At 45.9% G+C, this 17,858-nt stretch overlaps 1 protein-coding gene across 2 annotated transcripts in view; it reads left to right on the forward strand.

The window, feature by feature from the left end:
* The window catches only part of PCP2 (Purkinje cell protein 2), a 232,842-nt gene that overhangs the window by 184,668 nt on the left and 30,316 nt on the right, over positions 1-17,858 (forward strand). Inside the window, exon 4 of one of the 2 annotated variants that reach the window (XM_069603868.1) lies at positions 960-1,213. The exons of the other annotated variant lie outside the window; for it this stretch is intronic. Coding sequence (XP_069459969.1) covers positions 960-965 — 6 coding nt within the window. The 3' untranslated portion in view covers positions 966-1,213. Of the gene's footprint in view, positions 1-959; positions 1,214-17,858 lie in introns of those variants that run through there. 2 annotated transcript variants of the gene reach the window in all.

The following is a 17,858-nucleotide window of genomic DNA, read 5'->3' on the forward strand; positions in this document are numbered from 1 at the left end:
TTGCATAAAATCAAAGTGCATTTTGGGAACATAAGAATGGGCACTACATGGCTGTGCTTGTAATTCAAATGTTAATTTCTCCCGAGCATGCAATGCACACTTACTATGGTGCTCATCATTTCTCCTAGCACAGTAGTCACTCTGACAGTAAAATATGTGCAAAGCATGAGACGTATGTGCAGTTGTGGGTGTTTTTGGTTCTAGGTCATTTGGTCGAAAATAAATGGTCGAATTTTTTTTCTTTTTTCTTTCACATTTTATTTATTTTTGGCGGGGAGTGGGGGTCCCCTCCAACCCTTTTTTTTGCTAAAACCCCCTTTTTTTCCCTAAACGAAAACCTAAAATATATATATGTATATAAATAAAAAAAATGTGACCATTTGACCTGTCGACCAAATTGTGTCGACCATTTGACTGGACACCGATGGTTTTATCACTTCGAGGACAGCAAATATGGTCCAGATGTCTAACGAGTGTGGTCTAGAACTTAGAAGTGTGTTCAAATACACTCTTTTGCCTCTGGAGTTGCCGGAATGCTGGAACCACTACACCTACCATAACATGGAGTACGTAACAAGTACGTGTTTTACAACTTTAAAGCATTATACTTTCTCAACCCATGTGTGCCCTTCCCCATCCATCCCACTACTAGCCTGTGCCAGCAGTTGCTGCAGCATCAAACATGTGACATGGAGCAGCAGCTGTGTGATGGGCTGGTGGTGGGCCGATCTAGGTATGTCTAGCACTGAACTGGCGCGGGCTGCGCGTCCACACTGCGGGGCAGCACCGCGCCCACACTGCGGGTGGCACTGCGCCCGGCATTATGGGGCCAATTTGTTTTGGGCACTGGCACTTATTCTTTTACAAATTAAGCACTGGTAACACGGGTTGTCATAACTAGCCCATTTGCTCATGTAGATAGTGTACAATCAACAACCCCCTTTTCTTCCTCTTTGCAGAAATGAGTATGTGCCGGGAGACCACAGCACCAACCACGCGAGCGTTAGTCAGAAGCTTTGAGTCGGCAAGGACTGATAAGAAAAACAGATCAGATAGGATTGCAAATCATTATCTAATCACAATGGAATGCTCCAGCAACTTCACAACCCCAACGTTTATCATTTCTGTATTTTTTACATGTACCCCCACCTGCCTTGGCATCCTGGCTGAGTCTAACGGGCCTCCCACATGAAATAAACACATTCATCTCTCACTTGTCTGCAGTGAATCCTTGTAGCTGGGCCATGGGTTACTGTGAGAGCCTGACTCTCATTATGTTTCACAACCACAAAGCGGGACCCGCATGAGCAATATCCACATCCAGGCTTGACTGGATCAGCCAATCCAATGTCCACATCTTGCTCAGCCAATGATGCTCGGGTCATTGTAATGATGTTACTTTATACTTGATAAACAGCACTGTTGAGCATTGATGTACTATACACACAGCTGATCGTGCATAAGGCCACACAGACATAGAGATATTGATGGGATTGCAACCAAGAGTCCTGTGGGCCAGGCGAGCACTTCTTCTACCTCATCATCCTCATTCATAGCCTGCAGGTGAAGGGCTCTACATGCAGTCAACTGGTTGCTGGTCAGAGGTCACTGCTGAACACAAATAAGGGCTTTGGACCATAGTGTTCTATCATGACTCATATTTGCTCTTGCTGTTTGCTGCCGGTGCCTTCTCATCTTCTGTTTGTCATCCACAAATGTGAAGCTCAGTTTGATAGCATCAATGGAATCTGAAATGTACCACCTGATTGCGCGGCTGTGTCATATCATGTGCCTGCTTGCCTGCTGTCCCTCACAAGTCTAGCCCCCACCAGAAAGGTACATTGCCACTTCCCATTCAACATCTGCCTTGCATATGAGACACCACACCACTTGCAATTTCATCTATGCACCCCGGTAAGAATGATTGCATTTTGTTTTCCTGTTTCCTTAATACCTCAAGGAATTGACCAGAAATGGTGTTTTGGAAGTCCTGAAGACCACCTGGGCTAGGCCTTGGCACAGCACCTTTAAGTCAGGAAGGGACACTGGAACAAACAGGACACCAGTTTTGGTTCAAGAAGACATCAGGCTTTATTTCTCCAAAAGGCTGGTACACTTCATACATCATGGACATCTCTGGAACTCTGGTCCTCTAACACTGAATTAATTCCCCTTTATATACAGTTTGTATGGAGGTGAGCCTAGCCCCCACCTTTTGCCTTCTACATGACTCCTTTATAAAAAAGACTCTTCATTGACGTCAACCTACACCTGCACTAATTAAAACTTGTGTGTGCTGTACTTGACCTTCAACTGGAGATGCTGCTGACTTCCAGTCTGGGATCATTTTGGCACCAGCCACATGGTTTCCTGTCCCAGAGGCCCAAATATGGGCATCAGCTGTGCTCTCCCTTCTAATTAAACCAGCCAAATGCCTCATCCACATTCCTTCCTTGACTGCTACCTCGCTCCTACAATTCATCAATGTCAAGATTAGAGATAAGAGTTTGGGAAGTCGCTTCTCTGGCTTCTGAACTCTCCTTGAACTATCAAGAGGTCATTCTTTTTTCATTTCAACACCGTTCCACAGAAATTCACTTAATTAAATGCACAGCATCCATCTTAAAGGTGCTTGCCTTAAAGGGGATGGCCTATCACAAAATGTGGATTACCCTATTTCTGTTCATATCTTGACACCTAGTCCATTTCAACCCTAGTTTTTTAGTACAATATACTTAGCATGTACTATTTAATAAGTCTTTCATTATTTAAACATTCTGACTTTATAAACATAACTCGGTTTTTACAGCGCTTTTGCTGCAAGCACTATGATTTCTAGTTTTCTGCACATTTGAAGGCATTAATCACCCCACCAAGTTTTCTACACTTGGTTTAAGGAGGAGGGGGCCTTTCTCCACCACATTCAGTTTAAGAGGGGGGGTTAGTCATTCCTCTTCACTGGTCACCCCTGCTCTGCCACATCTTTACTCCTCTATCAACTGTACCTCCAGCTGAGCCAGATTTGACCCCTTCCACCTCTGCATCTCACCTGTGAGCCACTGTATCCCTTCACATGCCACGGCTAATCACAAATGATGGCTCTGGACTGTAGTGTTCTATAATCATTCTGTTTCTTTCAAACATTAGCAATAAAATTGATTTTCGGCAAGTCGCAACCCGGATTTGCTCTTGCTGTTTGCCGTCAGTGGCCTTAGAACTTCTGTTTGCCCTCTGAACATCTCTAGCTTGGAATCAAAGAATTGATTTATTCCCAATGAGCCACCCCTTTCCAGTGCTGCATCTTATCATGTGCCCACAGTATCGTTATCCTTCCCAAGTCTAGCTCCCACCTGAACGGTGCAGCGTACCTTCTCCTTCTCCACCTGAGCGCCTGGAGACCATGCACTGGTGCCCGGTATAAATTAGCAGAACATAACATCCGCCTTCCATCTGAGAGATATCACGCCACTTGAAATTTCACCTATGCACCCCAATGACAGTGACTCCACTTTGTTTTCCATTGGCATGCAATCAGCAAGTTGCATTCAGCATTGTAAGTCCACGTTACATGCAGGCTGCCGACACCTCTTCCTGCTCCCTCAGTTTCACCACTTCCTGCCTTATTTATTTCTTTAAAAAAAGAAACCTACACCACATTTTCAGTACCATACCACACCTGGATTTGTCCAGTCTATTGTCAGTCTTTATTACTTTGCCGTATGAAAACAGAAAAGGGACTACAACAACTGTGTGTATTAAGAATCTACAAATACAGTGTAAGGTATGTTATTTAAAAGGTTTATTCTACATTATCCCCTGAAGACCTGCATTTTTCTCTTTTTGGTGTTAAAGGGGTCAATGGCTCACATGATGGATGGTAAGGATGGTCCACTCGGTGAGCCATTGTGACGAATCAACATCCGGGGCACCAGTGGTCCAGGGATGAATATCGGTTTCTAAACCATCAATCAACCCCACACCTCTGGTACATCAGAAAGGATCCGAACAGATTGGAATACAAGTGAATTATAAGACCTCCTTGTCCAATTTTGGTAACGTGGATGAAACGGCAGGCTTATCTCCGCAAAGTTGCAGATCATGGTTAGATGCAACACAGCGAAAATACAAATATTACCCAATGATAAAAGGGACTGTCCAGTCAAGGTTGTATACAAATATCTACTTTATTATTCTACAACAAACAGTTCTAGCACACTACAAAACACAACCACTCTGTAAAGGAACACACAGTACAGACAGTTTCACGAAGGAAAGGAATGCACTCTGGATACTGACAGGAGGGTAGTTGATAGAGTAATCAGTCTTACTGTTCAATGTTATTTTCTTTTAGCACCAAGGGGGCAAAGGGTCGCAACTGTCTCTAGTCGCCTTCAGAGAAGGACCAGGGGGGCAGAACCACAATTTACCTGGTGCTGAAGAAGTTCTTGGTACTCGACAGTGTCGAGGCAGTTCCACGGCACTTCACAGCCCTTGAGACAGAGTTAGTGGCGGGAGACAGCTGTGGGTACCAGGCGACAGGCAGTTTGGCAAGCTAAGGTGGACGGACATCTGCAGGCTGTCTGGTGAGGCGGCTTGGGGTTAAGATTTAATTAAGACCTTGCTTCCCTCTTGGAACTCCTGGCCTTCCTTCGCTGGCGGAAGATGTAAGGTAGACTGTACCTTCAGCTTGGGGCCAAATGAGTCCTTCTTCTGTATCCTTTCAAAGTCTTCAGATGATCTGCTAAGTGAGGGGTTCAGCCCTCTTTTAAAGACAAATGGCCCCCAGTGATTGGTGCAGGCTAAGCCCACCTGAATCTTAATGACCAATCCTGTGTCCCCACCAACAATCTTATGTTATGCATGAGGCTGGGACCAGAGTGCGATGCAACAGGACAGCCAAGGGGGTGACAACATATACCTAAGTCCCACCTATATCCCTGTCTGTTGTAGATCAAAGTGTCTCTCTGATTAACTGAGCCCTCTGTGACTCTTGATTAAAGTGCAGGGTTCCCGTTGAAGTTTGTGCTGGGAGCAGACTTCCTGTCTCCCACAAACCACATGCTTCTCCCCTCTGAAAGAGGTCAGCTCTGCAGGGGTTTGCCTATGGTAAATACTGGACCCAGACATGCATTTCACTGTCTTTCATACAGAGGGGTGGGAACTAGCTTCAAGTTGCCACGTTGCATAACAAACTGTGTTAGCCATGCCTTTCCTGTTGTCTATTCCGGCAACCAAGCCCCTTTAGGCTTGCTTCAATTGTCTCTCATTAGTAGGCACGTGCATCAAAGGAAAGCAGAACCATGGGGCCTTTGTTTTATTATTATTTAAATTAGGTAGCCCATGCTGAACTTAGGTGTGCCTTCCCCATCCGTGAGATGCTTTGATGTACCCGGGGGTGTCACATTCCAGCTGAATATATAAGGGGAAGACGGCGCCTGTAGGCAGTGCCTTCCCGGAGTACACGTGACTTGTGTTTTGTGCGGGAAGCAGATGGACTGTGTGTGGAATGGCCTCACACAGTCCTTGGAGGTTGGTCTCCCATCATTCCTTTTCATTATTAAAAAATCAAAAAAGCACAGTCGAGCACGCTCTCCCGTGTGGATGGTCGAATTCCTCACAGTCATTATAGTCTAACTACATACCCACAGCAGCAAGAGTCACAGATTCTCTGTGTCACATATCACTATCATTAGTGCCACAGTTCTTCTACCTTTCTTTTACAGGCAAGGAATGTCAGGAAAAAAATCAGGTCATCTTAAAATACATATTTGACACAGGAAAACGTGGACAATTATGATTAATATAGAGCATAGAGTTAAAGGGTGTACATTGTCACGTTTGTGATGGAAAAGCACTCCAGAAAATCCTAAAAAGTAGAACATTGCCATTTCATGAATAATTTCCACCCTAGTAGACATGACTTGCTCCCCCATCACAGACAACTTTCTTTCTGTTACCAATCAATCTCCTATCACAGCGCATTTCCTTGTGGCCACAGATCCCTGTCTCTCCCTATTGGTTACTCTACCCTCCACCCACATCACAAGTCACTGAGTACTCCCTCCTTAGCATTGGTCTCTCACTTCCTCCCGCTCACAGATCATGCTCCTTGTTGCAAATCACTTCTTTCCTCCCACAGGTCACCGCTTCACCGCTTCAAAATCTCAGGTCAATCACTTATCTATCCCACATCATTCCCCTCGTATGACAGATCACATCCTCTAACTCATAGGACACTCTCACCCTCCCGGCATAGGTCCACATTTTCTTGACACATGTCAGTTTCCTTGCCACACACCACTTGTCATGTCACAGACCACTTCCTCCCTGTTACAATATCAATGTCACTTTGTTGTTGTTGAGCAGCAAATCTTGTCACAGGCCATTCCTTCATCTTCCCACAGCTCATTCCTTCATCTTACCACAGCTCATTGACCCTCCCTGTTAAATTCCACTGTTCCTACCCGTTGGGGGCCATGTTTTCTCAAATTCATAGATGACTAGCCTCATTGACATCATGTTACTACCCCTTTTACTCATAGGTCACTGCTATTTGCCATCATAGATCACCACCACCAGGATACCATCAGTTCACAATCATGCCTTCTGACAGATCACTCACCCTTCCAGTCAGGTCACTGGCCTCCTCCATTAGACTACTGTCCCTCTCACTCACAGGCTATTGCCTACGGCACTCACGGGTTAATGTCCCTCCCGGGTCACTCACACTGACCATCCCCGGCTGCCAGCAATCCTGCTCAAAAGTCACTCTTACTCCTGGCTTGTCATGCATTTGGGAAGAGCTGCGGAAAGTGTGGAAAGAGTTTTGTGAGCGTCTTGAGGCCCTTGGATGTATGGCGCAATATGATTATTAGATAGATAGACAGACAGACAGATAGATAGATAGATAGATAGATAGATAGATAGATAGATAGATAGATAGATAGATAGATAGATAGATAGATAGATAGATAGATAGATAGATAGATAGATAGATAGATAGAGATTTCACTTTCACAAAATGAGTAGACACAAAAGAGCCTCACACAGAGCTGACCAGTCAGAAGTGGAGAAGCAGAATTAAATAATTAGGAAAGGAGTGTTTCATTTAAGCTTTACCCAATGCTATTACTATTGGTTATAAAGTAGATATCAGTGCAAAAGGGAACCTAATGCTGACATCAAGTCATAACTAAAGAAGCGCTTTATCAAACTTGTGACTGTCTTTTTTTATTATAATGGTTTTGTAGCTGTACCAAGCTACAAAACCATTATATTAAAAAAAGACAGTCACAAGGGGGGGCACGGATGGGGTGGTGTTCAAACACAATGGGTACTAAACTATCTATCACTGGGAACACTGGAATCAGACGCATGAGGTGAATGTTCTGGGAGTACCAGAAAAATGACACACTCGTCTATATGTCTTAAAATGTGTGAAACATTAGGTTTGATCTAGAGAGTGAATGCTAATGAAGACAGCCTTGAAAGAAATGCCCGCCGGCTATGCAGGAACTCGTGTCACATCAAGTACAGCCAGAAGGAAGGTGCCATGAGAAATGCCTCTGTTCCTTTAAGAGCTCACATGACAAAGGGACTTAAAAGACATGCTGACACCTTCCATATGTAATAAAATGGGTTCATTTGTTTGGGGGAAAACTGATAAAGGCCTCCGAAGTAAAAGGAACTGAAAGCAAGCATCTTGAGAGGACACGCCCACCAGCCAATCAAAGCAGAAAGAATGTGAGAGTTAAGTAGAGCAACCACGTGATGCATCCTATGGATTCTCACAGAGTCTGGAGGAATGCATGAGCTTCTTATACTCTCAATGGGTGGCATTGCTTTGATGGCACATCAGTGTTGGGTTGCAACATCCAAACAAACATTTCTTCTTAGACTACTACAGATCCTGATCATTAATTCATGACAGTCTGATCAAAGGAAAAGCATGCGGAGAGAATGACCTTGTCGCGCTTAGAACCACTCGTGTACAGGCACGTTATACATGACTTATCATATCATAATCATAACATGGTTTCAGATGTTGATCTGTAAACCAGTCTGAATCTGAAATAACCTGCACCACTGGAGACCAACTCACATGAGATAGTATTTCATAATGCAGCAGAACATAGACATCAAGACCACAGCTGGACAGTGAGTAAGATGCATTGCACCTGCTATGGTTCGTGTGAATTACCTTGGCAAGCTCAGATAACATCTACTGAAGGAACCAAACCAAGCAATCACCAGGAAGAGTTTGAGATCTCGAAGAAATGCTCACTAGAGCTCTAGCCCTAAAACTCTTCAGCGAAAGAAGAAGCGCTCACTAGAGCTCTGGCCCTAAAACTCTTCAGCGCAAGAAGAAGCGCTCACTAGAGGTCTGGCCCTAAAACTCTTCAGCGCAAGAAGAAGTGCTCACTAGAGCTCTAGCCCTAAAACTCTTCAGCGAAAGAAGAAGCGATCACTAGAGCTCTGGCCCTAAAACTCTTCAGCGCAAGAAGAAGCACTCACTAGAGCTCAGGCCCTAAAACTCTTCAGCGCAAGAAGAAGCGCTCACTGGAGCTCTAACACTCTTCAGCGCAAGAGGAAGCGCTCACTAGAGCTCTAGCCCTAAAACTCTTCAGCGCAAGAAGAAGCGCTCACTAGAGTTCTGGCCCTAAAACTCTTCAGGCAAGAAGAAGCGCTCACTAGAGCTCTAACACTCATCAGCGCAAGAAGAAGCGCTCACCAGAGCTCTAGTCCTAAAGCTCTTCAGCACAAGAAGAAGCGCTCACTAGAGCTCTAGCTCTAAATCTCTTCAGCACAACCTCAGAGGTGTCAACGGATGCATCAGGAAGGGACTAGGGGCAGTGTGATTCCATTGCCTGACACTCAAACACCGCACCAGGAAACGTAACACTGGAACTGGATCACGGCTATGAAGGCATGAAGAGTAATTTCTGCGGAAGCAAAGCACATCTGCCAAAAAGCAACGATAGAGGCACGCTCCGAGGATCCAACGCCAGAGCCCAAGAAGGCAATGCTATGATGCGCACTTAAAGGCGAAGGTGACGGAACAACATGATGACAGGCCCGGTGAGACATGCAATGTGTACAGCCATTAACCAGGCCACCAAAAGCAATGCTCCTTGAATCCAAGTCAAGAATGGACTAGCCAACTAGTGGCCATTCCAAGTCCTGAATGGCCTCACTCTAGGCACACCAGGCATTTTAAAATACTTAATGGTAATCCTGAAATAACAAGAGATCTTTAAAAAAAAGAAAGTATTCTACAAAGACTTTGTTAGATAACTGAGTTTTCGGTTGTTAAAAAGGCGTTCTGTAGAAAAACTTTTGCTATGTTCCACCTGTATTCCGTTACTAGAAGTGTCATGATTTGTGTGGAGTTTACAAGCTACCGAGAGAGACATTCAACTTTCTGTGTGTGCAGTTTGATGTTTCTAAAATAAAAGTAAACAATGGTTGTTGTGTGCTGTATCATCTTTTGCACTACAACACAAACATATCCACACACACACATCTCACTTCCTCTTCCACTAACTGATCGAGTCCCCAGTCTGCCAGGAGCCATTTTGCATTTACTAAAGAGACCGAAGTGCTTCGAGGAGTACCATTGTACAATAGGTCAGGTCACACTGGCGACATTAGCAGTCCCGTTTCAGGGGTCTCTGCAAATGTGACAGCAAAAATATGGAAAGAAAGCTAATGGGTGCCATGGAGCACCTTCGGTCAAGAATTTGAATAAAGGGAATGCCTTTGTTTGGTACTGTGTGCGCATGCTCTGGGTCAAATGACCAACTAAATTAAAGAAAGCCTTCAGAAGAAAATTTCAAGAAAATTTAAAGCGAATCTCTGGTTTTCAATCCCAAAAATCTTTAGTGATTACATGTAGTGTTACGCTCTTCAGTCATGTTCTGATTTCGATTAACCAGACAGTGCCTGGTTGGGGTTCTGTAGTGCTGCTGGAAAGTGTATGTATAAGTTCTGTGCTGGTGGTGCCCACTCCCCTCATATCCATGGAAACAACTTTTCAACATTGATAGCAGGCAACGTGAGGCGCGACAATATTAAGAATATTGCACGCGGTTACAATGGGGTTAGTCAACCACTGGAGAGGCCTGATGATGCTGCAAGTGGAAGGGGACGCTTCAGGACAGCGTTCTTGCCTCTTCAGGGGGATTTTGGAGCGTGTCACTGTGGGGTTGTTTTGATCTCTGGGCAAGAAGGAGCAGAAAGCCGCCCATGAGGGGAATGGGTGGTAAGGTTGAGAAGCGCTTGGGACCTGACTTTGTCAGAGGGAGAGAAGTGGAAGGAGGAGTCAGCCATGGATCCAGAGGAAACATCTGTGGACAGATTTTAAGATAAGGAGAAAGAGACCAGCAGGGGGTGCTGGGGGCAATGACTGCCTGAAGCATCGCTCCGCTTTCAGAAGGGAATGAGGAGATGATTTAGAGCCTTTTCATTTCGCAGAATCGAATGAAAATCCAAGGAAAATGCGGCAGAACTGTGTGTGAAGCAGAATATTCCTGGTGGCAGTTCAAATAAATAACAGAAGATCGGGAAACAGAGAAGTGCCCATCCCCCACTGGGCCGTAAGAAAAATGGCGGGCATGGGTAACGACACTGAGCTGAGGCCTGCATAACATCATCTCGTCAGGAATAGCGGCAGATGAGGACTGCAAACACGAGAGACCGGAGTAGAGGCAACAGTGGTGTCCCCCAGGCATCGATGAAGAAAGGGGAACAGTGAAAGCCGCCGCACATAAGGAAAGCAGCAGGAGGTGGCGGTACTACGGGGAGAGCCGGGAAATGTGTGACTCTCCCAGGAAAGACCGGTACAAAGACTCTGGCGACCGTGGCAGGAGTCCGACTGTGGAAGAAGGAGGCTGAAGGTCCATGGTAGCCGATGAAGGAGTGACGTGCTGAATGTGTCCACAATGGCAGTAGCAGCGCGAGGTGAGAGCTCAGAAAAGTAGCCCGGACTAACGTGGGCAGGCGCCTGAGGGGGATGGAGGCAGAACGTGGCCACACCGTGTGCAACCGAAGCAGAGGCGAAAGCAACAGCCCGTCAGCTCCCAGACCACATAGGTCCTGACAGCAGAAGAATCGAGCAGAGGAGACGCTGCGGCGAGGAAAGGCAGAGAGCGACCGTCCACCCGGTAAGGAGAGGGGAGTTGGAGTGGAACCCCATAGCCCAGAAATAGGGAAAGGAAGGGCCCGACCTGGGGGGGCCACCGGGAAAAAAGCATGAAGGACCTCAGGGTTGGGTTAGGCTTGGCCTGAAAAGGAAAGAGAGTGAACGAAGAGTGACCTTTAATTGCAGGATAAGGATTCAAGGAAGAGGGGCACTCCGGGCCACTCCACAGGCTAGAAGGAAGCGGTGGAAGTTGAAGAAGGGCAACAATCACCCCAGCACTGAGGAGGGATAGAGAACATAGGACAGTAAGGAACTGTGCAATGCCATGAGAGGAGGAGGGGCATAAGCAAAGTGCTGAAGGGCTCTAAGAGACGACGCAGTGCCAAAGAAGCGAGAGGGGACCCCAAGAAGAATCAAGGGAAAAAGAGAATGGAGTGAGTCCGACATAAGGAAGGTGTATAGATGGAAGGAGAGAAGTACCAGTATCCTGGGAAGGCCAGAAGCGGGCCTGCTGAGTTTAATCAAACTAAGCCCGAGGACACTGGAAAAACCCCTAGCGGGTGAGAACAGCAAACGGGGCCCAAGTCTGAGGGCCAGTAAGGGGTCCCCAGCACAACAGTGGACCAGGGCAGCAAAGAAGAAATGAATATATGTTAAGTTCACGTTTGAAGAGAGTCCTAAATAAACTGCAGCAATACAGACGAGGCCACCCGGTGACACCTGAAACAAGTCGAGTTGGAATGGAAGGGGCAAGCATGATGGTCACAAAGGAAGATATAGCTGGGATCCTAGCGGAGATCAAAGCTCTGCGGTGGGACATACAGACATCCATATCCGAAATAAGGGGGAAAGTCGACCGCATTGAAGGCAAGGTGGAAAATCTCGAGAACAACCAGGCCAATATTCACCTAATAGAAATGAAACTCAACGCCAGAATGACGGACATTGAGCTGCGAGAGGAACAAATCTCGTTGAAAATGGACGTCATGGAGAATAGGGAACGAGATCAAACCTACAGACTTTAGGGCTAGTGGAAAAGGATGGGGAACCGCTGCAGCAGGTGGAGCGAAAGGTTCAGGACATTGTTAATCTCTGTATGAAGATGAAGGAGGAAAGACAGTAATGATTGAGAGAGCCTACAGGGGAGGCAGGGCATTAGGAGGGGGCCCGCGCTCCATCATAGTCAAATTCCTGAGCTACAAGGAAAAGACAGAAATTCTGCTCAGAACCAAACAGAAACAGGACCTGGACTACCAAGGCTCTAAAATCTAAATATTTCAGGAGCTTTCGAGCTTGACTCTGTTCAGGAGGAGGGCATGCAGACTGCTCACCTTGTGGCTCACAGAACAGAAAGTTCGATATAGGTGGGGGTATCCATTTGACCTCACTTTTGAGTATCGTGGAGAGGACTACAGGATCAAAACACCAGAGGAAGCCAATCAGGTCTTCAGAGGGTTGAAAGACTCAAAAGACACATGAGGTCCCACAGGACCACAAGAGGTGGCAAGCTCGCAAGTGCAAGAGCAAAGGAAAGCCACAAGACAACAAAGAGAAAAAGTGGGAAGGAAATATTTTAAACCGAATCCAGTGTCACCGGCAAAACCACCATGAGAGGGCTACGAACAGAGGCAACTCAGGCGACAGGGTCCTAAAATACATACAGGAAAACACGCAAATACAGAAGGAAATTCGGGAGGATATTTGAAGACGGAATGGAAGTAATGGAAAAGTAAATTAGAGCCACCACATAGGAATGCGGCTAATAACCCTTGGTGGCCCTCAAGTCAGAGAGGGTGTCTCCAATCAGGGGCCTAAGGCAGCCAATTATGGCTGTGGTTCTATTGTTATGGTTAACTCAGTTTACGGTTGTTGGGATTGAAGGTGGGGAGTGGGGGAACGAGGGGGAAGCAGTTGGAACAGCTCATGGACTGATGAGGTTATTGAAACACCGGGTACGGCATGAGGAAAGTAACAGGAGGCTGTGGGAACCGACATACGAGTGTCAAATAAGGCAGATCAAAGAGGTGGGAGGCAGGCATTAAGAGTTGCCACCCTGAATGTCAAGGGTATGAATTCCACAACCAAAATGATTTTACTGATCTGGGAATTTATTAGGGCAGAATTGGATGTCCTCTTTATCCAGGAGACCAGGTTGAAAGTTGGGGAAGAGAGACAGAGGGGTGGGACAAGTATTTTGGGCATCAGGGATCCAAAAAAAGGGGGGAGTGGAGATACTTTTAAGTAAAAGACTCAGGCTGGAAAACACCACGGTGGAGCGATCAGCAGAGGGGAGACGGATAATACTCCGTTGGACCTGGGACACAACCCAAATCACTCTGGTGGGGGTATATGCGCCCTACCTGGGACAGGGCCCCTTCAAAGAGGCACTTGTCTCGCTGGGAGGGAATGAGGAAAATCTGGTGGTGGTAGGAGGGGACTTTAATACCTGAGCAGACCCACACATGGAGAGGTAGCAGACGAAGACCCGAATGACAGAAAGTCAGCGGGAAGAGATGAGTAGGTTCGCAACAACATTGTATGAGGAGGGCTTGGTAGATATCTGGTGAGTAAATAATCTGGGGGTGAAAGGATACACATTTAAATCAGAGGTTCACAAAACCTTCACGAGAATTCATTATCTGCTGATCAACAAAGAGCATAGAGCCAGGGTTCTGGACACGAGGATTGGCGCAGTGGGGTGGACAAACCACAATATGGTCATAGGAAGGATAGAGATTGGGGGGATCAATCGTAGGAAGACCACATGGAAGTCTAATGACTCCCTATGTCTTGACAAGCTTTATGCTCAGAAGTTCAGGGAAGCTATAGAGGAATACTTCCAATTCAATAATAATGGAGAAGTAGACATGATCAAAGTGTGGGAAGCGGGCAAAACAGGAAAGGAGCGAAACGGAAGAGAGAACGTACATTAATTAAAGATCAATTGAAAGGGGAAATTATGGACCTGGAGAGGAAGATCCACACACAGGGTTCATATCGGGTAGAACACCTAACAACACTCAAAGCGAAAAGGGATGAATTGAAGAAACTTGGGAATGGGGTTGTAACAAACCTTTATGAAAAAGGGGATATGGAGGAATATATATCAGAGGCAGGTCTGACCCGTATAATGGAAGCGGAATAAGATAGCTTGGAATCAGGTATAGACCCAGAGGAAGTACAAGCGGCTATAAAGAGACTCCCAATGGGGAGGGAGAGCACCAGGAGAGGACGGGTTTAGCATGAGATTCTATAAACTATTTGCTGACATCTTATCACCACACTTGGCGAATCTTTTTAATAACATAAGGGAAAAGGGAATTGCACTGCAGTCTTTTTCCAAATCTCACATAGCAGTTATACCCGGGGGGGGATACCACATCATGTTTGTCATATAGGCCCATATCCCTCCTAAATATGGATGCCAAAATATATACGAGAGTCTTAGCATCTTGCATGGAAAACATTATGCCACACCTGGTTCACCCAGACCAGGTGGGCTTCATAAAGGATAGACAGGGGGCAGACGCGATGCTAAATATTCTGTACATAATGGAGCACGCAATGGGTAGTGAAGGGGACCATGCCCTCCTTAGCATGGACTCAGAAAAGGTATTTTATAGGTGGAATGGGACTTTTTATGGTCTGTATTGAAGAGCATGGGATTCAGCGACATATTCATAGGAGGGATTCAGGCAGTGTACAGATCCCTAAGGGGGAGGGTAATGGTAAATAACAATATCTCTAAAGTGATAACCATGACCAGAGGTACAAGGCACGGAGGCCACCTGCCCCCACTGTTATACGCTCTCTCCTTGGGGGTTTTAGGGAATAGCATTAAGAAAAACAAGGGGATCAGAGAGATACGGGTGGGAACAGAGGAATACAAATTAGCAATGTTTGCGGATGACATCTTATTGTATTTATCTAATCCAAAAGAAGATATCACGAGGATCCTCCAAGTAATCCGAGAATTTGGGAAATGGGTGCATCTCAAAGTAAACACTGACAAATCCACTCTCTTTCTATACAAAAGCACGGGCAGTGACAACCACAATGAGGACACAATAGAGGGAATCCCAACAAACCACCGGGGGCTCTGATATCTGGGCATCAATATCACGAGAGCCACAGAGGGACTCTACGAGGCCAACTTTCTCCCACTCATCAAGGAAATAAAAAAAGACATGGAGAAATGGGCGCAATTAACTATATCATGGCTGGGTCGAGTGAATGCCTTAAAGATGGTGGTACTCCCAAAACTATTGTATCTCTATCAAATGCACCCAGTCACCATTCCAAAGAGCCATTTTGTGGAAATAAAGGGGATGATCAGTAGGTTCATATGGCATGGTAAAAAACAGACAATAGCACACAGAATATGACCCAACCAAAAGAAAAAGGAGTATTATCGGGCCTCCCAATTCAGAGTACTAATGCCACATTTGAGAGAGGATGCACAAAAACAAATGGTAGCGATTGAGAATTACCGAATGAGGCCAATCATGGTGGGGGAATGGATGTGGGCGCCCAAGAAATCTTTCCCTAGTAGCGTCATTAATCATTTTGCTATGGGCACCCTCCTTCGGCTATCGTGGAATAAGGGGGAAATGTAACAACTCACAACGTGGCCGTCGCCAATGAGCTGCATATGGGCCCCCCAATTTGCAATGACATAGGAGACCAGATAAGGTTCCAGAATTGGTATGAGGCGGAGCTTACAAGGGTAGGCCAAATGGTGAAGCCAGCTGGGTGCATAACCATACAAGACCTTGAATCCGGCCTATAAATAGGCCCTCTGAAGGTATTTAAATTCCTACAGCTGAAAGGGACCTTGATGGCAAGGAAAGGCCTTACCCCCCTGGAACGCATTCTGAGTGAATCGAATAGCACAAAGGGGCTCATTTCCAATGATATATAGCCCTGGTTGAAGCTAAGAGTACCAAGTAGAGGGCCTGAGAAGGAGATGGGAAAATGGCTGTGAGGGAGCCAATAAGACAGATATCTCAGCACAATATAAGTTGCATGGACTGAAATTGCTGCACAGGTGGCAATGGCAATGTGAGAGAGAATTTGAACCACTTGTTGTAAGCCCCGAACTGCCGTCTAATTCCCAGGCCAAGGCCAACAAACAATCAGAGAAAGAATCTGAATAATGTGTTGCTGGCTGGGAAATGTAGTCCAACCCCCCTAATCCTGAGTCTGAAAACTAGGAAGAGCAAGAGTATGAATCATTTGTTGGGAACAGTTGCAGCCGTGGGTCCTAGAGATGGTTCCCATTCAGTATCTGATAACCTTTCTCTTTGACCAGGTCTCATGGGATGGTTGTCAGGATTTCACAATTGAGACTCTCAATCACAGATGCAGGGGTTTATAGAGTCCTGCAATTATTAGTTGCCTTTCACTAGGTAGTTCTCAGCTCTTGATGATGTTGTCTAGGACTAGCATTGGTCCACCTGAACTCCCATACCAGTTACCCCACCTTGTACCCTTTTGTTTTTTGACAAAGGTTGGCAACGTGTACAGATGGCAAGACCCCAGAGCTGTTCTAGCGCCCCAGTTAGGCAACCTTTGGGCTTTACCACACTGTACTGTATAACCTTTTGCAAGATCAGGTTTCTGCAGTCTTCCACTTGCTCCTGTTCCTTTCCACCTTCATCATCTTTCTACTCTGCCCTCATCTTGTGCTTTGAAACACAATGTACTTGATGTATAAGTGCCTTACAAATGCACAATAAAGAAATAAAAATCTCCTGCGCACTCTTTTTTCCTCATCACTTCCTTACAACTTCACCACATTCCACCAATCTTCTTCCCCTTCTCACTCCCTTTTTCCTGCCCATGGTTTCTCTTTCTCTATCACTTGAACTTTGCCACCCCCCATCAACTTTGCTTGCAGGTCGCTGCGCTCTAATAATAATAATAATCCCTATTTTCTTATTCGCCAGCTCAGCAACACTAAGTGTGTCTTCGCTACTATACGCAGGAGGTGCATACACGGGTTAACTGCTTTTAACTACTTCAAGGGGTAAAATCCCTAGCCCCCTGTCAGAGGATCTGTGGTTTGAGGTGGAGGAGGAGGCGCCGTGGGCGCTTCGCCCCACGCATCATGCTGGTTAAGCATCCATTCCCTCTTGGGTAGGTCCTTGTCCTCAAACATTTCCAATAACTCCAGTATTGCTAGTCTGTTGCTCTGTTTATTTCCCTTGTACGCAGCATGTAGATATGTAGCCATGTGGTGCAGCACAGATTTCGAAAGAGTGCCCTCCTGGGGCCATTACTTTGCCATTTAGCCCTCAGTATCACAGGTCCATTCTGTGCTATACTTGCAGATGTTAGCCTGATACCACGGGAAGGGACTTCACAAATGTTTAAGGGGTGTATCCCCATGGTTGCACGTCATTTTCTGACTGGCGATACTTACTTGGCCTCAAATCAGGATTTTTGACACACTTCGAACAATGCCAATTTTCAATTTTACAATCGTTATGAACAATTAACCAACTTCTCCACAACAAAACAACCTTTAGTCTGCTCCTCTCTGGCTTACCACCATCAATAAAGGCATGTTCCACACACCACCCTCGCTCTAGTCTCTGCCCTCAAAGCCCAAGCCACAACTTTCCAGGTGATCCTCGAGTCCAACCCAAATGGTACAACCATTTAATTTTCTAAAACTTTACCATCACTTCGACCGGCTACAAAACAAAGCTTTTCT

This window comes from Ambystoma mexicanum, chromosome 3q (assembly GCF_040938575.1).
Source record: "Ambystoma mexicanum isolate Mex_15411 chromosome 3q, UKY_AmexF1_1, whole genome shotgun sequence".
Classification (NCBI taxonomy): Eukaryota; Metazoa; Chordata; class Amphibia; order Caudata; family Ambystomatidae; genus Ambystoma; species Ambystoma mexicanum.